Raw genomic sequence first — 24,266 nt, forward strand, 5'->3', positions numbered from 1 at the left:
GTGTCACGCGGGCCAAAGAGTCAAAATATGAAAATGTGTGCTCCTGAGGGGGACACTGAGCAGAGCCCCCCAGGCCACACCCAGTGGTCATCAAAGGCGTCCAAGGACCCCAGAAGCTCCTGAGAGCAAGTAGCCCTAAGCTGCTTTTTATACTTCTGGGGCCAGCACAGGGCAGGTTTTTATACTGCTGGGGCCAGTGCTGGCCACAGGCTCTAGCTCCCCCTGGCTGCAGATCCGGGTGAAGCTGGGCAGGGTCACTTTGCCCTAAGTGGTACAGCTTGCCCCACACCAAAGTGCATGTTCAGGCACGTGCACTGAGGCAAAAATCCCCAGAACAAATCTTATCTTAGCTGCTGCAAGCTCACACGCCTGCATGTGTGGGCACACCCTTGTAGGTTGTTTTAAAATGTATTTATAGGTCTTGAATTTTTCAGGAAGTTAATGCACAAGAAACATGCATAGATTTACCACTTTAAGGTTTACCACATTTTCTGAATTTGATGGAATACCTGTATTATCTAAGCTCTTAGCAAATAGTGTAGGACATAAAAATCGGAGAAGTAGGAGCATAAAAGATACACAAAACTGAAGATATTTGCTTTAAAAAACAGAAAAAAACAGTTTGCATATTTGCTTATTTCATAAATTCCTGCAAAATGTATAAAATGCATTAATTTAACTTTCCAATAGATGTTTCTTTGCTTGCAGGATAAATTATATATTGTAACATTAATCAACTGATCTTCATTACCACAAATGATATATATCTATAAATTAGCATGTCAATTAAACACATTTTAATGGATGTACAATGTATCAATTAAATGTTGACAAACGTTGTAGACAGAAGCTCTAGAATTTCTTCAGTCCTAAATTCTTAAGTATGTAAGAAACTTTTTTATTTTAGTTCAGAGAATACTCATTTATAAATTACAAGCAATATCATTTTGTGGGAACTCTATGACGTAAAACCAAGGTAAATTGACTAAAAAAACCCTGCAAAATGTTCTGTGTTTCTCTGCAATTGTGCACTAATGCAGAGGAAGTGCCAGCATTGGTGTCTGATTAAGGTAATACAAGGTCCTAGGCTTATAACATGGTTCTGATCTGTAGTCTCATTCCCACACTTTGGCTCTGTCCACTACTAAAAATGTCAGAAGGTCCACTGCTTCCCCAGAGAAAGAGGGGCAATCGCATAGAGCCACCTTCTCACTTGCCATGAGTGGCAGCATCCACATGTTCTTTCCTACAAAAGGGACAGTTCAGAAGTGAATTGTTAGGTTCCATTCAGTTCCGGATTGCACTAACTGGCAACTGATGATATTTTTAGCAGAGAAGCCAAAGACTGAATCAGCAAATGAATAAACTAAACTTGCAACCCAAAACTTTGTCAATAATGAAGAAATTTACCACCCTAAGAATCACCTTATCCTGCTTACACATTGTTCAGTAACCACACACACACACACACACTTTTTAAACTGTCTGTAAGTGTTTTAATGGGCATATCTACATGAGACACTGACTGTGCAGTAGCTGAATGATACTTCACAGTACTGCATCACAGCATGGGCATGCTAATACACTACTGCTACCAGCTTGAATGTTTACAAGCTAAAATAGGTTAGCTGGTATCCCCTGTGTACCTTTCCAAATATTCCAGAATCCCCTATTTCTGGCATTTATTCTGAGAATTAGGATAAAATTGTTTAAAAAAAGCTAGATAAACATTGGGCAAACCTGAAGTAGTTCTTCAGCCAATTCAGAAAGGTAGTGTAGATGAGCTGAATAGTTTACATCAATTAAGTACAAACAGCTCAATTCTCTAATGAAACAAGATCTAGTTGAGGTCAAGATCAAATGGTACTGAAGCTGAATGGAGTAGATGGTACTGCTGCTGCCATCTAAATTGTAAATGTTGCCATGCATGGGCAGGCTGAACCCTTTCACAAGCTTTGTGTTCTCTTATTTTTTAAAAAGAAAATTTTTCAACTGCCAGATATAGCCTTGGATTGCTGTACTGTTTTGAAGTGTGAGATTTATTCTAGCTCCTCTTGATTATAGAACTAGAAAAAAAGATATGTCATCACTTTTTATAATTGAAGAAAAGCTTAGTTGTTGTTCCTTGTTTACATCAAAATTTCTAAGTGGACCTTTTAACTTTTATTGCCAGTTTTCTAGTTAGTTGGATTAAGTGGAGTAAATACACTATATTCTTATTGGCTGCATAGTTCTGATTCATATTCCTTTGCCATTACAATAGTTGTGGATAGGAAAAGAACATATGTGTTATCTGAAAAAATGGCTATATGATTCAGTATATTAGGTTGAATTTTATTGCATCTTATAAACAATGAAAGAGCTTTCATTACTTGAAAACTGATATAGAATAATCTAATAAGTGTTACATTTAGTTTGCAAAGCAGTGTCCTTATGAAGCTGGTTGTTTATGTATTAAGGTCAAGAGAGTGCTTATCTCTCTCACCCAAGAAAATATCCTTTTTACTTGCTCCCTTCTGTTACTGGTAAACAGAAAAACAGCATGATTGCTTGCAAGCAGTAATCTCCATCTGTGTTGACATAAATGTTGACCTTCTGTATTTCTGGATCTGTAACAGACCTACATCCTCTATGAATGGCAAGTGGCACAGAAAGAGCCACTAAGCAGACTGACCAATATATCATGTACTCAATAAATTGATATGTGTTTACTAAATTATAGTTTCAATAGAGTGTCCCTACCTCATATTATGTAGGAGGTTGAGTCTGATAATTTATGAGGTCTACTTGAGGTAAAAAAAATATAACTATTTTTAGAAAAAGTTCAGCAAAGAAACATTTTCCCTAAAGTAGCTGCCATTCTTCACAAATGACAGTAAACAACAAATAAGCTAGGAGATTACATAATGTACAGGAATCATCTTTGGAAAAAAATGATTCTTAAAAAAAAAAAATGCTCTCTTGCCAACAGCTGCAAGTTGAGAGTTAGAGCCATGATTGAGCAACTTCTGTATTTTCTGGTTTTGTTGTTGTTGCTGGTGTCTTACTGTAAGACCATGGTCTTAGACTCCTTCTTTCAGCTAATTCTAAGGTACAGTTGAAATTACCCCTTTATAGTGGTGTCACATGTCCATCCTTTATATATAAGTGTCAGACATTCCCTAGTGTCTGGTACAAACCTGAACCAAAGGTAGTTTTTGAGGCTGAAAACTCTGTATATAACAGTGACTCCCAAAAGTTACATCTGGCAGTAACAGATCTTGCCTACAGAGAGAACCATGTCATCTGGTCCACAGATTTCTTCATAGGTCTGGAAATTAACACTGCCACCACTGTACCACCTCCAGCTTTCAAAGGTTTGTGTGACAATATTGGTTCCCGGCCACGCTGGCCCCATGTGGCAGGATTTAGCCCCAGCTGTTCCAGTACTGCACAGCAGGATCAGGCACGATCTGACCCACAAACCAACCCAGCACCTTTCATCTGGCCCATGGGGCCAAAACATTAGGCACCACTGTTTAAATCTTATACATGCACATGAACACACACTTGCAAGCACACCTTTTTGGGTGTAAAACTGAAATATGTCACTCATTTTAATCCAGAAAAAAAAGGTGTGCCCTAGGTATCAAAACTCTTGGAAACACTGGTATATATTCTGATTAGTTTGGCTTACCGAGGATCATCTTGAGCTTGTATTTGGGATGTCATGGAAAAGTCCATATCCAGATACCCAAAATTATACTAGCATTCTCTTGTTTGTATACAGTACATATATAGTTTATAGTAAGTGCATTGTAAAACCTCTCTTCAGGGGTCTTTTGCCTTCACTACTGTACATACACAAACATTTATGGAAAGGCATAATAAAATACAGATATACTTTATCACTGAAAATTAGGTAATTAGATACCTGTGTTAGAAAGGCAGGGAACTAGTTTAGTTGAATTCTTCTATTGACATCACCTGCAAAATGTTGCACATAAAACTAAAGATATACATTTAAAATGTTTTAGAACAGCGGTGAGCAAAATATGGCCTTTTGTCTGGGTGTGGCTTGCCAAGGAATTTTATCTGGCTCTCGGACCCACGCAGGCCAGGCACAGGGGGCAGCCCTGACCATGGCGCATGCAGTCAGTCTCGCTGCCCTGGGTGTACAGTGCGGAAGGGGTGGCGCGGCAGCTGGATTCTAATTCCTGGCAGCCCTGATGCTGGTTCTTTCTGGCTGCTGCTGCCAGTGTCTCCACCACCACTGGACAGGCCTTGCTCCCTGGGCATGCCAGCCTGTTCACCACGTACCCACTGCTGGGGGACAGATGGAGTGAGCAGGCAGAGTCTCCACAGATACTAGCTGGGACCCCCATGGGCAGGGCATGCTCGGATGAGCAGATGGGTAGGCCTGCAATTAGGTGAGAAGTAGTGTCCAGGAGTGGGATGGGTAGGCAGGGGCCATCTGAGGAGCAGATCACAGTTCTGCCCTGGACCCCAGCCCTGTGCTAGCACTGCTTCATGATCTAAGGTTTGGCCCCCGCCTGCCCATCCTGCTCCTGGATGTCACACCCTGCCATCCCATCCCATCCCATCCGCCCTGTTGAGCACGCCCTGCCTACAGGGGTACCAGCTGGTCTCTACGGAGACTCCGCCCACCTGCTCCATCCTGTGCCTCCAGCAGTGGGTGCAGAGTGGACTGGATAGTATCAGTTGTCCCCCCACAATCAGCCAGATCAGCACCCCCTCTGCTGGCCCACAGCAGCTCACCCAAATTCCTAAAGTGGCCCTCCAGTGAAAATAATTGCTCTCCCCTGTTTTAGAAAGTGTGCCTTTTAAGATAGTTTATTCAGAAGCCTTTAATATCACACTTGAAAACTATTAATGAATAGTTTGAACTCCTGCAGTTGAAGCATAAGAGGTCTATTCTCCTAAGCAAACAGGGGATTAAGGATTTACACCCAAGCATTCATTCACTTAAAATAAATATAGTTCTTATAATTTATACTTAATTTAATTTTATAATCTATTAAAGACTTTCACAACAACAGTGTCAATTTAGTAAGATCTAGTACTTTTTCATTATAAGAAAGGAAAATAGTTTTGTGTTTTCTCATCATTTTAGTAATAATTCAGAATTCGTTGGTATTACTTAGATTTTTCCCTCGGATACATATTTTCCATGGAAAATCTCTGTGGAATGTTTTGGTGAGGAAAAGAAAAAGTTTAATTAAATGGGATGATGTTTTCTTAATAACCTCTGAAAAATTCAGATTTATAAAGGACTGAAAGTTTTCTTTATACAGCCCAAGAAATATAATTTCCTATAGTGTTATATAGGGAATATTGAAAAATATGTGTACTTCCCAAGGAAAACCAACAATAGATCATTAAACTTTTGTAATACTAGGATATGGGGAGCAACAGCGGAAGGACCTATTTTAAGCTCGTTACACCTCAGGTGGTAGAGTGAAATGTCTCCTTGAGTGCTGCAGTGCAGTGGAGCACATTGTCTTATATTGAAAACCTAGTTGTTTCCACACAAAATTACTCTATATTTTACAAATATATGCTGCTGATGTGCTGGAAGGTGGGCAACCAAATCCACATACAGGTGTCAGAAAATACATTTTTTATGCAAACCTATTATTTTCTTAGAGGTATTATAAAATGTTAATATTTCTGTTCCTTATGCCATATTATACCATAGTTTATTATATGTGCTGTTTAATATTATGACAAATTAACAAATTGGGGGGAAATATCAATCAAACACACTCCATGATACTTCCTTAAAGTATCTTTTAAAGAGGATTAATACTAATGAATCAATTTTAATTTAATCTTAATTAATATGAATGAATCTGTGAAAGGATCCAAATCCACAGAAACACCAAAGCCCTCACAAAAGCTGGGTCACCCCCATCAAAGACATCTGCACAGTAATCTTCACTCCTCTCCTGGCATTTTTTTTCCTGCCAGGAGAGAGAGATCATCCCTCCATACTCAAAAGAATGCTTTTATTAGCCCCTTCTTCAGAATGATGGCATATCGCCATATCTTATTATGGGAAGGAGGCCTTGGTATGTGACACAAAAGTTCATTAATAAATAAGTTCTGCATCCATCTCAAAATAAAGAATTATAAATAATCTATTAACTAGCAATCAGACTAATCCCAGTGTGTTGTCTTTTTTACATTACTAGTAGTTGTAATTATTAGTAATACAGTGGGTAAGGTGTAGTTTAAACTTCCAGATGTTTGTGGAGAAAATTGCTCACCCAGCACTGCTCTTAGAGGCAAGGCAGAACCTGGTATTAAAATTAGAGATACTGTATTTGCCAATTTTGCCAACAGACCCCCTACAGACCCCCACACCAAGGGGAAGAAATAGATGCGGGGCTCCTGAGGCAACTCTTGGAGACCATAAAAGCTAAAGAGGCGGTAGTCATGGGGGACCTAAACTACCCGGACATCTGCTGGGAGACGCAGACAGCAAGGTCCCATCGCTCACGCAGGTTTCTAACCTGTATACAGGACCTCCACCTGACACAGGAGGTGCATGGTCCCACTAGGGGGAATCCCATACTGGATCTGGTATTGGCAACAGGGGATGACATGATAGGGGACCTCCAGATCGGTAGCCATTTGGGAGACAGTGATCACCTAATAATAGAATTCAACATAAGACGTCGAGTGGGTAAGGTAACTAGTAGGGTGAAAGTGCTAGACTTTAGGAAAGCTGATCTCAATGCACTCAGGCGATTAGTCAAAGCAGCACTGCAGAGTAGGAGTTTTGAAGGGATGGGAGCCCAAGAAGGGTGGCTGTGCCTAAAGGAAACGATCCTTCGGGCACAAAGCAAGACGATCCCTGAGCGAGGCAAAAAAGGGAAAGGGACCAGGAGGCTTCCATGGCTGACCAGAGAAATCCAGGGCAGCCTAAGGGCCAAAAGGGGAGCACATAAAAAGTAGAAACAGGGTGAGATCACTAAAGATGAATATACCTCCTCTGCTCGTGCTTGTAGGGAGGCAGTTAGGCGGGCCAAAGCTACCATGGAGCTGAGGATGGCAACCCAAGTAAAAGACAACAAGAAATTGTTTTTTAGATATTTTGGGAGTAAAAGGAAGACCCAGGGAGGAATAGGACCACTACTAAATGGGCAGAAACAATTGGTGACAGACAGGGGGGACACGGCTGAACTCCTCAACGAGTTTTTTGCCTCAGTGTTCCTAAGTGAGGGGCACGACAAGTCTCTCACTGGGGTTGTAGAGAGGCAGCAGCAAGGCGCCAGACTTCCATACGTAAATCCTGAGGTGGTGCAGAGTCATTTGGATGAACTGGATGCCTTTAAATCGGGAGGCCCGGATAGGCTCCATCCGAGGGTGCTGAAGGCACTGGCCGACATCATTGCAGAGCCACTGGCGGGAATATTCGAATGCTCGTGGCGCACGGGCCAAGTCCCGGAGGACTGGAAAAGGGCTAACGTGGTCCCCATTTTCAAAAAGGGGAGGAAGGAGGACCCGGGCAACTATAGGCTGGTCAGTCTCACCTCCATCCTTGGTAAAGTCTTTGAAAAAATTATCAAGGCTCACATTTGTGAGAGCCCGGCAGGGTAAATTATGCTGAGGGGAAACCAGCACGGGTTTGTGGCGGGCAGATCGTGCCTGACCAATCTAGTCTCTTTCTATGACCAGGTTACGAAATGCCTGGACAGAGGAGGAGGGGTGGATGTCGTATACTTAGACTTTAGGAAGTCCTTCGATACGGTATCCCACCCCATACTGGTGAACAAGCTAAGAGGCTGTGATGTGGATGACTACACAGACCAGTGGGTGACAAATTGGCTAGAGGGTCGCACCCAAAGAGTTGTGGTGGATGGGTCGGTCTCAACCTGGAAGGGTGTGGGCAGTGGGGTCCCGCAGGGCTCGGTCCTTGGACTGATGCTCTTTAATGTCTTCATCAGTGACTTGGACGAGGGAGTCAAATGTACTCTGTCCAAGTTTGCAGATGACACAAAGCTATGGGGAGAAGTGGACATGCCGGAGGGCAGGGAACAGCTGCAAGCAGACCTGGACAGGTTGGACAAGTGGGCAGAAAACAACAGAATGCAGTTCAACACGGAGAAATGCAAAGTGCTGCACCTAGGGAGTAAAAATGTCCAGCACACCTAGAGCCTAGGGAATGACCTGCTGGGTGGCACAGAGGTGGAAAGGGATCTTGGAGTCCTAGTGGACTCCAAGATGAACATGAGCCGGCAGTGTGACGAAGCCATCAGAAAAGCCAATGGCACTTTATTGTGCATCAGCAGATGCAGGACGAATAGGTCCAAGGAGGTGATACTTCCCCTCTATCGGGCGCTGGTCAGACCGCAGTTGGAGTACTGCGTGTAATTCTGGGCGCCACACTTCAAGAAGGATGCGGATAACCTGGAGAGGGTCCAGAGAAGGGCAACTCGTATGGTCAAGGACCTGCAGACCAAGCCCTACGAGGAGAGACTAGAGAAACTGGATCTTTTCAGCCTCCGCAAGAGAAGGTTGAGAGGCGACCTTGTGGCTGCCTATAAGTTCATCACGGGGGCACAGAAGGGACTTGGTGAGTATTTATTCACCAAGGCGCCCCCAGGGGTTACAAGAAGTAATGGCCACAAGCTAGCAGAGAGCAGATTTAGATTGGACATTAGGAAGAACTTCTTCAAAGTTCGAGTGGCCAAGGTCTGGAACGGGCTCCCAAGGGAGGTGGTGCTCTCCCCTACCCTGGGGGTCTTCAAGAGGAGGTTAGATGAATATCTAGCTGGGGTCATCTAGACCCAGCACTCTTTCCTGCTTATGCAGGGGGTCGGACTCGATGATCTATTGAGGTCCCTTCCGACCCTAACATCTATGAATCTATGAATTTATATAGTTTCCAATATAGTAGAATCCCATGCACTGCTATAGGTTTCAGACCAACTGGCTAAGCAGCAGCTCTGCAGAAAGGACCTGGGGTTTACAGTGGACAATAAACTAAATATGAGTCAGTAGTGTGCCACTGTTGCCAAGAATGCTAACAGCATACTGGGCTGCATTGGTAGAAACATTGTCAGTAGACCAAGGGAAGTAATTATTCCCCTTTATTCAGCACTGGTGAGGCCACATCTGGAGTACTCTGTCCAGTTTTGGGCCCCGCACTACAGAAAGGATGGGGACAAGTTGGAGAAAACCCATTGAAGAGCAACAAAAATGGTTATGGGGTTGGGGCACATGACTTATGAGAAGAGGCTGAAGGAAATGGCCTTATTTAGTCTAGAGAAGAGAGGACTGATGGGGGATTTGATAGCAGCCTTCAAGTACCTGAAGGGTGGGCATAAAGAGGATGCAGCTAGACTGTTCTCATTAGTGGCAGATGACAGAACAAGGAGCAATGGTCTCAAGTGGCAGCAAGGGAAGTTTAGCTTGGATATTAGGAAAAATTCTCTCACTAGGAGGGTAGTGAAGTACTGGAATGGGTTACCCAGAGAGGTGAAAGAATCTCTACCCTTGAAGGTTTTAAGGCCCAGCTTGACAAAGCCCTGTCTGGAATGATCTAGTTGGGGCTGGTCCTGCTTTGAGCATGGGGTTGGACTAGATGACTTCCTGAGGTCCCTTCCAACCCTAATTTTCTATGATTGTATGATTTTGTGTTTTTTTAGGTAAACTAGAAAATGGATCTGACTCCTTTATATCTTGAGACTGTGACTTTTCCTCCATAACTGACCTGTTGCATTTACCTGTCAGACAAGGAACACATGCAAATAAATTAAATTTTTTGCTTGCTTTAAATGTAACCAGACACTTTTGGCAAGCTATCCATATGAATCTGGAAAACATTATCCTGTAATAACTAACAGATTTTTAAAAAAAAAATGCAGGTTGATTATTATTTCTTCTTTATTACAGTAAAGGCATGGTGGAGAGTTTTCTCTACTGTCTGGTGAATCCTCCATCCCTTGTGAAAAATGCTTGTAAGACAGATGTGTATTAACCTCATTGTATTATTTATTAGTTTATCTTGGTAGATAAGCCAAGTAAAACTACTTGGCAGGAAAATTACTGTATTATCATTGTATCTATGTAGTTACATGAAAACTGCACATAACTGATTAGTTTCAACAGTTGTATAGTTTTATGTTTCTTCTGTGAAAATGTTTATTTGTTTTATAGAATATATGAAGGACAGATTACAATAGAAAGAACATGTAGTTTGAGAAAAATCAAATGCCTGATACATTTGGGTAGCAAATATACTGAAAATGGAGTTATAACAAGGACTGTTCTATAGAAAACGTAACTTTGAATTAATTTACTAAGTTATTGCACCTACTAAAATGCATTAGGTGTTGGAGACACTGTAACAAATACAATTGATTTAAATTAACATATATGTTTTTACTTTGCAAATATAGTACATTTACCCCTAAAATGCAAGGCAGACGGATGGGGACTTCAGGGAGAACCATCACAAAGAGCACAAGTGTGAGTGGAGAGATGTATAAACTGGAACACAATGATGGGAGTCAATCAGACACTGCTGTTGGTACAGTTGGAACAGGTGGGAAGAAAAGACGATCCAGCCTTAGTGCCAAAGTGGTTGCCATAGTATCTCGAAGAAGCAGAAGCACATCCCAGCTTAGCCAAACAGGTGAGTGAAATACATTCAGCTTGAACACAGGTTTCCTTAAACATAGCAGTTTATATTACTCAGGGCATCTGGGTGAATCACATATGTGCGTGTTTGGATGTAGTCCATTCAGAAAAAGCTTTTTCAGTGTCTGAAAGTGTTTTTGAGACTCTTAAATTTGTCTAAACACCAGATGTTACAATGTTTCCATAGATTAGTGTTTCTCAAAATATAGACTGCAAATCTCTCTTGCCCTGTCAAATGAACTAATTTGTTTATCTATCAAAATGCTTTGTTCACAATTATGCGAAAGAATATAGAAAAACGTGTGGGTATCAACAATTTAAAGTTTAAACATAAACAACATTAAGTGTACGCAAAATCTTTTCTTGGCAAAACAATTCAGTACAAACATGGTTGTAATCTACAGAAAATGAATGTTAGTTATGTAAGCTTCATAGTTTACCATTTAGTACCTGTAGTACCCAAATTTTAAATATTATGTTTTATGAGATTACAGACAAAACCTGGTATTTTCTCTTTAAAAACAACTTTTCCAAAAAGGGGTTAGGGAATTTAGCTGAATTAGAGGGCACTATGATGCTTCTTTATGTGTTTTAAGGGTTCTAATTCTTTATTACTACTGCAGAAATTTTAAAAGCCTCATATCTGTATGGCCTGAAGGGGAAAAAGCTCACGAAGAACAAAAGAAAAGGAAGAAATGCCTACAGTCCCCAATCCTATTCTTATTGAAGTCCAGTGAGAATTTTTGCTAGTGACTTCATTGGATGCAGGTTTAGGCCCTGAAGGTTGTTACTAAAAGAGAAAGAAAAAAGCTTCAGAATAGTGTAGAACTCAGGCATAGTGCAGTGTTTCGGTCACATATTCAAGACTGTCCTGCAGTGAGGGTAAGTAACAACATTTGTTTGCATTTATTGAGTCTATTTTCACCGTCTTTGTTTTTCATTTTTCCCCCGAGTGAAGAGTAGAGGTCTTGCCTTCAAAGCAAGTTCTTTTATTCTGATATTTCAGGCAATTTCAATAAAATAGTATATTATATTAATATTCTTCCACTTCTAATCTCTTATCGTTTTAAACTGAATAACATACTAAATCATGTTAAGTCAAATAGTAGATTTAGCAGGATCATTTGAAGGCTTCAATTAAAAGTTATGTTGTGCTATTGAGAAATGTAGTATGATCATTAACGCGCAACCTTAATAATGAAAATCAAAAAAGATTGTTGCATAAAATGCATTATGTTAATTCAGACCAACCCAAATTAAGTACCTCAATTTAAATAAGGAAAAATAGGTTTGGCGGTATTGGAAAGATATAAGTAGATATTTTTCCCCTATTTATTAAGACTTATATAGTTTAGATTCATTGTCTAATTTTATGTTGTGATAATTTGGTCACATATTGCTTTCCTTGTGAACGCCAAACCCTTGTTGATGTGAGAATGTCCATACTGGATCAATTCTGTATTCTGTCTAGTTCAGTTCATGTAGCCATGTCTGGATGCTTCGAAGATAGGTGTATGAACCTCTATAATACATTGTGTATTTTGTTGTCTAGGAAAAATCTTTCCTTAATTTTTAATAGGTATGAAGGCTGATTAAAAATGTATAAGATCTCGTATAGTTTAGAATATCCTTAGCTATCCTAACTCTTGATTATTCTATTTTGCATGTAAAGGCACGGGTACTCTTTGACTCTTAGTTCAAATCAAGTTCAGATTTCAAATCAGTGGGAGCTTTGAATACACAGAGACATCATTAGACACTTTTTTTCTAATTTAAGGGATCCGAGTTCTAAAGTAAATATGAAGAGATTCACAATATATTATAATTATTATGTCGTAATTATTTAGACTATTTGGAAATTTCTTCAGCAGTAAAAAGCATTGGAAAGTTTTTACATGTAAAGTTACACTTGTTTAGTATTTTAGAACCTAAACAGTGCTCAAAGGGAGTTTTAGTTTGGATTGTATGGAATTCTACTGTATTGTGAAATTAAAAAAAAAAAAAAATCAAGTTTATGACCTATTATTACTAAATCTTTTTAAAAACACAAAATATGCAATAGTAAAATAAAAATAAATCAGCCTTAATTCCAGGAGATGAATTAAGTTTTGCACTAATAGAGAGGACTGCCTAAGTTCCATTTGTAAAAGTTCAGTAGGGAAATTCTAGGTTTTGTGCATTGCTGGAGACATTTGGACCAGCTACTGAAGGGTGATGTCTGAATTCATATACTTCAGTAATGTGGAAATCCCAAAAGCCTGCATTGGAATATATGGACATTTGTACACACCATGGGGGTTTACTTCAGTTTAATTCTCCCTAAATTGAAGCAGTGGGTCTTTAAAAACATTGTTTCAGTTTAGGACAAAGTAAACCCCTATGGTGTGTACACAAGGGTCGGGCCTGACCCTTACCAGCCTCTCCGGTGGTGGGGAGGAGAGAGTGAGCTGCCGGTGGGCTGAGCAGTCCCCAAGATGTGAGGGGGAGGGGGGCTGGTGCTTCCCTCCACAGCAGTGATGGCAGCCCCCCCAGGCAGCACCCACCTGTAAGCACCCGGCCCGAGTGGTCTCTGAGGGTATTGCAGCTGTGGAGGGAAGCACCAGGCTCCCACACAGCTCAGGCAGGCTCCGAAGAAGAAAAAAAAAAAAAAAAAAAGAAGGAACATCAGGCTTGCCACTTTTTATTTTTGTTCTTTCAGTGGAGCCTGCCTGCACAGCCCCTGAGCTGCACAGGGCCCAGTGCTTCCCTCCACAGCAAACTAAACCACCTTGGAGATGTTTTATTTTGCTGTGTCCCAAAGTCATTTAACATGCATTACGCTGCTGGCACGTGCAAACAGCCCACCATTAAAGCGCATTATGCTGCCAATACATGCAAACAGCTGCACCATTAAAGTGGTGCAAAAGGGCATTAAGCCACTTTAAAGGCCAATTTTGTGGCATGTACAAATGGCCAATTAGTCCAGCCCAGAGGTATAACATTGTGCTACAAATGAAGCATATGCCAGAAACCCATTAATCTAGTTTTCTTAGATTAATTAAGCACTTAGGTATAAGACTTCTCACGTCCATTTAATAGAATACAGATTAAGAGTATTCAAACTCTGAGACTTAACTGAGAATCACTGCCATGTTTTCCCTCTAGGAAGAGGCATTTAAGACTGTACATTAAGGATGAGGGAGCAGGGATTTCACCCAGAAAACACTGAACAGCTTGAGGGTCTGCGTGGCACCACAGTAAACCTTGAGAGGAGCTGCCATTCCTGTGGTGCTCCCTTCTCATCTATAATAGTCTATCAGTCCTGGGCTAAATTACAACATGTACTGCTGTAAGGGACAAATATGTGTATATACTTGAAGAATGTATGGATCTTTATCTAGTTTATTATTAGCTGTAAGTTTCTTTAATTTATTCTCTCCGTATTGAGTGACTTTTTACATAATTGGAGGATTTTACCTTGGGCTAAAAAATCATTTCTGGCCTTCAGGAAATAGGGTAGTTGGAGCCAAAGAAAGAAATACTCCCAAATTTATTTTCTAATATATTGTATTTTTATAATGTAAGATTGCGTCCAAATGAACTGTTGGCATATAGCCTGCAATAAAAAGTGTGTGTGTGTGTGTGTGTGTGTGTGTGTGTGTGTGTGTGTACACATATATATGAACATGTTTGTATACATACATACCTACTTACTGTTTATATATAATAAGCCTCTGTTTGATTTTATTATATGCATAAATATTTATTAATAAGCTTCCATGTCTTCTGCACCAGATGACTTTAATAGAAAATTACTCTTAACTTGCATACAATTCTGTTCCCATCCTAATAACAAAGCACTGATATCTAAATGAAAATAATAGGTCTAAACTAAAACTGAAATTCAAAGTCTCATTTTTTTTATGAAACAATGGATCCAGATTTATGCTTTTCAGTTGAGTCTTGGTTTTGACCAATTGGATTAACTCACATCATTATGCTTTGCTTTTGAACTGTGGTATTTAAGGGTCACCGAGTGCAATGTTTAATTTTAGTATTCTGACTCTTGGTAGTTGTGTCACTGGTTTAATCTTAGATAAATGTGAACCCAGTGAATATGAGAATGTTACTTTTGTGCTGTATATTTTTTACATATTCATTTTGTTGCCGCACTAGCCTGCGGCCGGGCTCCTCAATGTCGCCAAGCTCTAGGGCTCCTCAATGTCGCCCCACTCTAGGGCTGGGGTCTATGTACCCCGCAAGTGATGCCCTTACTGGCCTCTGCTGTGCCCGTCCTGGGCTCCCTAATATGGCGCTCCCGCCCTTTGGGGCTCGCCGTGCCCACGCTGGGCTTCCCAATAATGCAATGTGGCGCTCCCCCTCTTTGGGGCTCGCCATGCGCACGCTGGGCTTCCCAATAATGCAATGTGGCGCTCCCCCTCTTTGGGGCTCGCCGTGCCCCCCTTGGGCTTCCCAATGAAATCGCCCCTCTCTCTGGGGCTAGGGTCTATGTACTCCGCAAGTGATCTGGGGTCTATGTCCCCCGTCTGCAACCTGCTGGTTGCGCCCGCAACCCACTGGTTGCGCTTCTTGCCGCCAGTCGCTCCTGCACTGGCGTGTAAGCTGCACCTTCACTGGCACTATGAGAATAATGCGCCCTCCTGGTGCTAAGCTGCGCCCTCATTGGCGCTGGGGCACCCCACCCCTCTGGGGTCCCGTTGAGGCACCTATGAGGTACCTCTGAGGCTCAGCCACTCCTCTCTGAGCTAACCTGACCCCACGACTCTGCCCTGCAACTCTCAGGGCCTAGCGCGCCCTCACTGGCGCTGGGGCCTCACACTCTCTTGTGAGTCCCTGATGAGGACACTGCGCCCTCTTGGCACTAGGGCACCCCACCCCTACGGGGTCCCTATGAGGTACCTATAAGGTACCTATGAGGCCTCCTCCAAACCCTACAGCCTCACCCAAGCCTCCGGGTGTAACCAACAGAGCCAAACAAACTCAAAGTACAAGCCTCTAGGCTATAACATAACTACGAGCTGCATGGCCATAGCTAAACTCAAAGCCCTATGGCTCCAACAACATTGCTCAATGTAACCGTGGTACTTGCTCTTAGGCTTCTCTCTGCATCCTCACTCCAGGAGCTCCTGCCTCCCAGGCTGCTGGCAGGGAACTGCCAGCCTGGCCTCAGCCCTGGGCTTTATAAGGGCCAGGCCCTGCCCCCTACAGACAGCTGGCTCCCCTTAGTAGCTCCGGCAACCCACAGCTGTGCTCAATTGGCTCTGCCAGGGCTCTCTCCCAGGCAGTTTCTCCTCTCTAGGAGCAGGCACCGGGGTGCCCTGCAACACATTTATCAAGTTGGTGATTATTAACAAGCAGTTAATTTTTTCCATAGATGAAACAGCAGGTGAGACATATAGTTCTTGTCTGATGCAGTATCTGTTCCTGATCTACTCCTATTTTGAGATGTAAAGACTCAGTAGTTATTAAGAGTAACCACTATTTTAGGAAAGTGTCCTGTTTTGAGAAGTTCTTCCCTATTTTCTCACATATAACTGACACCTTATTCCCCAAACCAGCTGGGGAAAATTGGGATACACATTATTTGCAAGGAAAAGGCATCTCATAGGTCCAGACATTTAGCAGAGAGGGTGGGGAGGCAGAACAATGGTAGCATTAATTGCCACAGCTGCAGGAGCCACAGCAATTAAATCTGCCACTGCTCTTCCACCACCCTCAACCACCAAATGTCTGGACCCATGAGGAGCCCCCTCACCAACAGTGGACAGATCAGTTGGACCTGGTATGCAAAGTCCAAGATTATATTCTGGCTGTGGGGCTGTGTGTTAGGTCAGACCTGGCATGTGGTCCAGAGCCATTGTGCAGGTTTGGATCCACTGCATGGCCCCAGTCTTGCTGCATTTGGATTGGAGCTGGCCCTGCCTTTTGGTCCCCAGAACCACCGTAGTCAGACGGCCCCCAGCCCCCAAGATCTCAACCCTAGCATGTAGCCCCAAGCACTGGTGCACAGCCCCTAAGCCCTGAACCCCAGCACTCAACCTCCAAACCCAGTGCATGGCCCAGGTTCTGGACACCTTAGACAACAGATATTTTTTGCTTCTTGGGACCTTCAAAAAATAGGGCGTGTGTTATATTCAGGGCATGGTATATGCAAGAAAATACCCTATTTTAAACTTTGACATCCAAGAGGAGCAGAGCAGCACCCAGTAAACTCCAGCCACACTGGGAACAGCTCTGCTGGAAGCTGCATGCGCTGGTCAGGACCTGGGCCAGTGGGTGCAGGTGGGAGCATGTCACAGGTTGCCCTGGTGGGAGCTGGTGAAACTCAGCCTCCATGTAGAGTGCTGCGGGGGCAGCTGCAGGCCAGATCTGGCCTGTGTGCTGTATTTTGCACACCCTTGCCTTAATGGAAGTGGAGCTGGGTAGTGCAGATAAAAAATAAATTTGATCCACAAAGCAAGTGCTGTAAACCACTTTAAGCTGTTGATGTGCAGACAATCCATGAGTTAAGAGCTCCAGGAGCTGCCCAAAATTACCATGTAATAAGGCCCTGTGTTACCTAGCTTGTGTTCCATTAATGTGTGGTCACTCTCCACAGATGAGTTATTCAAGTTGCAGTCCTCTAGCATCCCAGGTTGCAGTGTACCCTCCATCACCCTTCTGTTGTGTGTGGACAAACTTCCTATCCCCTGAACTCTGCTGCCCAGAGGGCAGTTTTGGCACCAAGCCAATCCTCTCCCATCACCAGGGGTGAAACCTTGTGCAAACAGCCTGCAGAACATATTCCATCTAGCCAGGTCATGGGGCAGAGGTGGTCCAGTAGTGGGGTCTAGGGGGGTGGAAACACGGTAGGGGACCAGATCAGTTCTTTTACTACTTTTTTATTTTATCCTTCAGTGGCTGATTTCCATTTCATTACCCCCCAATATCCCATTAACTCTCCACCTCCCAGCTTCATGTTTCCAGCCCCCCCTTCCCTCCTCCCTAACCCATCTCCCTCATCCCCCCTACCTAGAACAGGGATAGAAGGCTCTCCTAGCTCACTAGCTGTAACTCCTAGTCAGGCCCTTGCTTGCCAGCCCTCTAGAGTGGCAAGTCACAGCTGTGCAAGTGGAGGACAGTCAGAGAACGATTTTTGCCTTAAGCTGTGACTGCTCCAAATTCAAGCTAATGCTAACACTGATCAACATTGGAGCAGCTCAAAGTGCAATATATAACATGGCCCTTAATCATTCCTTACAATATGGATTCTGTGTCCAAGAAAAACTGGGACAAAACTGATTTTAAGAGTGTTTTTATGGCCGTAATATAGTATGCTAATATTGAAAAAACCTTGAAGGTTGTTTCTGTTTGATAGTGCACAGTAGGTAAATAAATAATAATGGCCCCCTGCCTCCCATCTTGGAGGAAAGGTTTTGTGGAAGGGAATTGCACTGGCACTGGCAAGGGAAATTGCCTATACCTAGGATCCTGAGGAGAGACCTGGGAGAAGAGTGGTCATGGCCATCTCTCCAGTCCTTCTAATTTTTCAGAGTGCATATATTTCAGAGTGCCTCAGAGAAATAAAGCATTTATTCCACTCCAGTTCTCTTGTCAGTGGGGATTTGTACAAACCCACTAGATTTCCCTCTTTTTTCCATTTATGCATGTGGCAGCTATCTTCTGCACCAGCTTCCTTTGTTAAGGTATCGTTAAGCTGTGCTTCCATGATACCTTGGGTACGACTAGATTATGTGTTTGGGGATCGTGAAAGATTTTGTTTCATTGGAATTGTTGAGGGGTCTAGATTTTTTGGGTGGGGGGGGAAGGGGCAGTATGGAGGGGTGAAGGGAAGGAGGGGAAAAATATTTGCATGGACCTAGCTCTGACTGAAGACGGCCACCCATGGTTTATAGGTTATAAAATACAAGGTCATGTAACCCTTATTTGACTCAATTAAATGCCTGGGATTGAGGAACATACGAGTTGGGGAGCAGATAGCATCATCCTCATACCTGTAATTAAAGTCAGTACACTTCTGGTCTTGGTTTAAAATCTGTCCTTCTGTCTTTTTCATTGGCATGCATGTCCTGATCAGTGAGTTGTTTTGAAGGACTGTGTTCTTATGTACAGATTATATGGATGTGTATATGTGAAATACTTAATATGATTCCTATTAGAGTTAATATGGCTCTCTTTAACTTCAATGAGAATTGGAACAGGACCATAAAGAATAATTGGTGAGGTAATAGAGACTAAAGGATTTTTGATAATGGCCATATTATTCTTAAGCAGAGAATTTAGTAAGATCTTCATATTTGGCGCATCTACATGTCGCCCTATGGCAATGTAGCAATGTGCTACGTTGCCATACGGTGTGCTATGGTGATGTAACAATCGTGTGTCTATGTGATTGCCAGCTATGTTGCTGTAGCAGTATGCTGCTGGGTGTAGCACGCCACAACGGCAATGTAGAGATGAAATATACCCATGTGCCATGCACATGGCACAGTAACCACCTGTTGTTAGTACTCCTTTTGGAAGTACTGAAGCACGGCGCCATAGCAACAACGCCGCACGGCAACATGTAGACATTCCCATTGCATACAAACCCATATCTCTCATTTTATTCTATTTCAGTTATTTTAGACTGACTTAATCTTTTAGGTTGAATTTCATGCCCTGCAAAGGCATGCACTATTTTTTTCTGTTTTCAGCCAAGAGTATGTTATGGAGGTTGTATAATTCAGCATTCTTTGTAAAGCTCTGTCATCCAGGATTAGCAAAATGTGTTCTGAGCACAATCATCATCACATTCACCTATGAGACTAGAAAGGTAACAGCTGAGTATCCTTGAGACTGCTCAGGGTTGTGCAGACTGGATTGGGGCAGAGGAACTAAATTAGGAAACTGTACTTTGTGATTCAGGAAGTCCCTTCTAGTATTAGCTTCATATCTTCAAATCCCTAAATGCTCTGACAAGAGAAAATCTAAAAACATCTCCATTCATGCTTTCTTGACAAAAATGAACACACTGCCACAGAAAGCCAGCAGAATGAGAACTGAGAGCCCGGAGATAGACAGGCTATGTCTTTAAAAATGCAACAGGCAAGAATGAAGTATGCATCAAATCAAATCTAAGATTGTTCCAGCAGTTTTTCAAGGAAAAAAAACCTCTCGGATATGAGCAAAAAATATTGAATATTAGGTAGATATTCTTACAATCCATTTTCTCTCATATAATGCACAAGTTTCAATTTTCCTTTCTTTGCAACATAAATAAGATCTGTGGAATTCAGAATTTTTTTCCTTGTATTTACACAGATGCTGACATGAAAATTCTGTTGCATGTGGTTGATTTGCAAGCATGGCTGCTTTTTGAGAACTGTGGATACTCATGTCACTATCTTGCCCTCCACTGAATAACTATATAGTTTGAATAAAATTAGAAACAATATCTCTGTCAGGTACAGCAGAACCCTAAGTCATTTATCATCCAGGTATTTTGTAACCGCTTAATAGGCTACGGGCTGCTGAATAAAGAATAAGTTAGGAAGCTGCATGCTGCAGTTTTTACTTTAGAGAGAACCACTTCTCAACTCAACTGGAGCATTAGAGCGGTCCCACAGTGTTGATTGGAAAAACAGTTCCCTTGGAAATAAAAGAAAAAGCACCTTAGAGGTCTCATGCAGGTACTTGTGTAGATGTGCATTAGCCTTCACTAGTTCACAAACCATTATCTTTGCAAGTAGTATACAGCCTAGCCCTATGAACTACCCAGGTTCTTCTGTCCATACCTAGGTATACACACATTCATTAATGCACTTTGGCTAATATGCATTAAATTTAGTACTTCCATTGTGAGTACTAAAAAAAGGCTCATTAGCCTATTTTAATGCACATTAGTGAAAGCGCATGGTATTTTGTTATGTTTTAATACATATTAAAATAGGCTAATGCACATTAAAGTGTACATGTAGACATGCCCAGAAATAATGCTTTGGTACAGAAATTCACAGAATACCCAGTCATTCATGGCCTGCGAGCTGGCATCATTCTTCACTGGTAAATATAAGAATGCTTCAGATAATTAAAGGGTAAATGATCAATATTTTGAACCTAGAGCCACAAAAGATACTGGAAAAATGAGATTCCAGTGTTTCATTTCCAGGATCTAAGTTTTACCATCTTAGCAGGAATGTAAATTACACCCTCAAAGAGCATTCTGTGTAGAACAAGACCTAGAAATAATTTTCTCTCCATGTCTTCAGCCATGCTATGGTATATTAAAAAATTCTTACAAGACTGAATATTAATAGGAAAAAACTAGGGATTTAATACCTTGTAAATAAAATGTGTTTCACTTGACAGTTTAATCTGGTGATAACTATAACTTTCTCTTTCACAGTTTAATCTTGATGATAACTAAAAATTTATCATCAGCCAGTCTTATCCAAGTGCCAGACAAATAGTAAGCTTCAAGATAATGTTATCCTGAAAGTGTCTGTTGTTCAAGGGCATTATATACCCTCAAATCATGGGGATCTTTATTAAACATTAGACTTCTTAATTTTCATACTCCCTAAGTATCAGTTGTTATTGAGACTTCACTGTAATAAACCTAGGAAGTGTAAGTTTACTTTCAGTTGTACTGGAAGTTTTATTATAAAAGCAAATTCTATACTTGATAGTATTTTGATAATTGACATAATATTTGGTAAAATAACTGATGCTCTAGACAAAGAAACTGCAGTAGATCAAATGTATCTGTTTTTGTATTGCAGTACTTTATATAGTGCCACAAGGGAAGCTACTAGTTAAACTGAAGGGATTAATAAAAAAAATGGTATGGTCAGGAAGGGACCAGCCAAACAGAGAGGCAACAGTAGATTGTGTTAGAAGTGTAAATATAAGAAAATCAGTTGTTGAAGTCCTCAAGGATGAGTCTTTAAAATAAGCTGATTTAATATTTTCATTAATAACCTTGGCACAAAAATTGAGTGTGCACTGATAAAATCTGTTGATGATACAAAATTGATAGATGTCGTCGATGTCAAGGAGGACTGGAACATTTCAACAAGAATAATTGGATGACCTTGAGGAGCAGAGTTACAAAAATAGGATGAAATTTAATAGCATAAGGTACAAAATCATGCACTCAGGGAACTAATGACAAGAACTTCTGGTACGAGGTGGAGACTTAACAGTTATAAATGAAAGAGGAGAAAGATGTAATTGATAACAAGATGACTATGAACTGCTAATAGGATGAAGATACAAAAAAGGCAAATTTGTTCCTAGAATGAATCTGGTAAGTATTTCCATTGGCACATGAGGTATGATAAATTCATGCAGAGAAGGGCTACTGGGATGACCAAGGAAATGGAACCCCTTACTGGATAAGACTTGTTTACTCAAGCAAAACAAAACCTAAGAAGGGGAAATGATTGCTCTCCTATAAACATTAAGGGTCAATAGAGCTTATTAAGCAAAAGGACAATTTTGGTACAAAAGTAAAAAAATATAAAATAGCTATCAATAAATTTATCTTTGAAATCAGAAGAATGTTTCTAATTATCAAAGGTTCAAGGCACCGAAACAGCTTTCCAGAACAGCAAAGTGACCCAAAATCATCTTTGAGTCACTTGTAGTCATCAGAGATGTCATGGCAAAAGGTGGAACATTAGTCTGTTTCCTTGAAAAATTTAACTTTAAATCATTGCATTTGCCTATAGCCTACCGGTATCTCCTCTGTAATATCTACTGGTTATGGTAGCCTACTTTTAGTTTTCTACCTTTTTGTTCCTAATACTCTTACTAAAATGCCTATTGCTATACTGAGGTGTTAGTTTGGTGGTGACTCAAAAATGTGCCACCTCCTTACCTATGAACAATAAGTCCTATGGCATCCCATTTGTCTTTTAAAGTTTCTGCCCAAGTATTGAAGAGGCCAAGGTACTATCCTGATGAGAACATAAAACCAACAGTTTTTCTCTGTTCTCCAGGTATTCATTCTTTTGCTGTAATTGGATTTTTTTTAATTGTTTGAATTTTGACTGGCTTTGTTTCTTAACTCTTCCCTTGGCCCTTTCCCATGTTGGTGTATTAAAGGGTAGTTTATTTGAACTTTCAGATGCCTCAAGCATGTTTGAAAAGTTTGATAAGACATGGTATCATTATCTCTTTTTAAAATATTTTTTGTTCTCTTTCACTGTCATCTTTTGTTTGGCCAGTGCTGTTATTTTAAGAAAGTCATGTTTTTGATAGTAATGTAGCTTCAAAGAATCTTTCAGGAATCAGAGGGTCTATCTACGCTGTACCTTCAGTCCTTCTGAAAAAGGGCTCAGCCCATCTTATCTTGCAGATGACGCTAAGCTGGGGGGTAGGGATTCAGAGAGACCTGGTCGAGTTAGGATTCAGATAGACCTAGACAAATTGGAAGATTGGATCAAAAGAAATCTCATGAGGTTCAATAAGGACAAGTGCAAAGTCCTGCACTTAGGAGAGAAGAATCTAATGCACCAGTACAGGCTGGGGACTGACTGGCTGAGCAGCAGTTCTGGAGAAAAGGGCCTGGGGATTACAGTAGACAACAAGCTGAATATGGGCCAGCAGTGTGCCATTGTTGCCAGGAAGGCTAACTGCATACTGGGCTGCATTAGTTAGGAGCATTGCTAGCAGATGTAGGGATTATTTCCCTCACGTCAACACTGGTGAGGCCACATCTGGAGTAAGTACTGTGTCCAGTCTTGCCCCCCTCCCAGTCCCCCCACACACTACAAAAAGGATGTGGACACATTGGAGAGAGTCCACAGTGTAGGGCAATGAAAATGGTTTGAGGATTGGGTTTATTTAGTCTAGAGAAGAGAAGACTGAGGCAGGACTTAGCATTCCCTGAAGGGTGGTTACAAAGAGGATGAAGCTAGTCTCTTCTCAGTGGTGGCCGATTACAGAACATAAACAGTTTCCAGTTACAGCAAGGGAAGTTTAGGTTAGATATTAGGAACAACTTTCTCACTAGGAGGGTAGTAAAACCCTGGAACAGGTTACCCAGAGAGGTTGTGGAGTGTCCATAGTTGGAGGTTTTTAAGACCCAGCTAGACAAAGCCTTGGCTGGGATGATCTAGTTGGGGATGGTCCTGATTTGATCTGGAGGTTGGAGTAGATGATCTCCTGAGGTCCCCTCCAACTCTAATTTTCTAAAATTCTATGATTCTATCTCACATAGCCATTCCCATATGTTATGCCTAGAAGTGAAGCTGTGAAGCCACTCTGGGTAACCTCCATAAGGCAGCAGGGAGTGCCTGGGATGGTGTGTGTAGGCAGGGTGTGTTCAGGAGTGCAAGCGCTGAAGATAAAATATAGGGTTTCGGGCATACTCCTTGGAGGCTACGATCTATAAAATAACATTCCTAGATTATAAAAAAGACAACTTGTGATTGATATTCCTCTGTGGCCAGGACAGACATTATTATTTGCATGGACCTTTCACTGCTGCAAGAAAACCTGATTAACACTAACATGTGCTCTCCCCTAGTTCATTTTGTTAAATAGGCTTACAGATTTATCTGCAAACCCCATTCCCTTGTGTTCTTGTACAATGATTTATTGTGGGTGGATTCAGTAGTAATGTCCCG

The 24,266-nt window shown here is 41.5% G+C and overlaps 1 protein-coding gene across 41 annotated transcripts in view; it reads left to right on the forward strand.

Annotated features, from left to right (window-relative positions):
* The window catches only part of RIMS1 (regulating synaptic membrane exocytosis 1), a 574,877-nt gene that overhangs the window by 498,654 nt on the left and 51,957 nt on the right, over positions 1 to 24,266 (forward strand). For 27 of the 41 annotated variants that reach the window (XM_059730969.1, XM_059730979.1, XM_059730977.1 and 24 more), the window contains one exon: positions 10,410 to 10,645. The exons of 12 other annotated variants lie outside the window; for them this stretch is intronic. In XM_059730969.1, coding sequence (XP_059586952.1) covers positions 10,410 to 10,645 — 236 coding nt within the window. Of the gene's footprint in view, positions 1 to 10,409; positions 10,646 to 11,472; positions 11,533 to 21,877; positions 21,941 to 24,266 lie in introns of those variants that run through there. 2 more of the 41 variants (XM_059731109.1, XM_019496604.2) reach the window with 2 other exon arrangements.

The sequence above is a fragment of the Alligator mississippiensis genome, chromosome 1 (genome assembly GCF_030867095.1).
Source record: "Alligator mississippiensis isolate rAllMis1 chromosome 1, rAllMis1, whole genome shotgun sequence".
NCBI classification, from domain to species: Eukaryota; Metazoa; Chordata; order Crocodylia; family Alligatoridae; genus Alligator; species Alligator mississippiensis.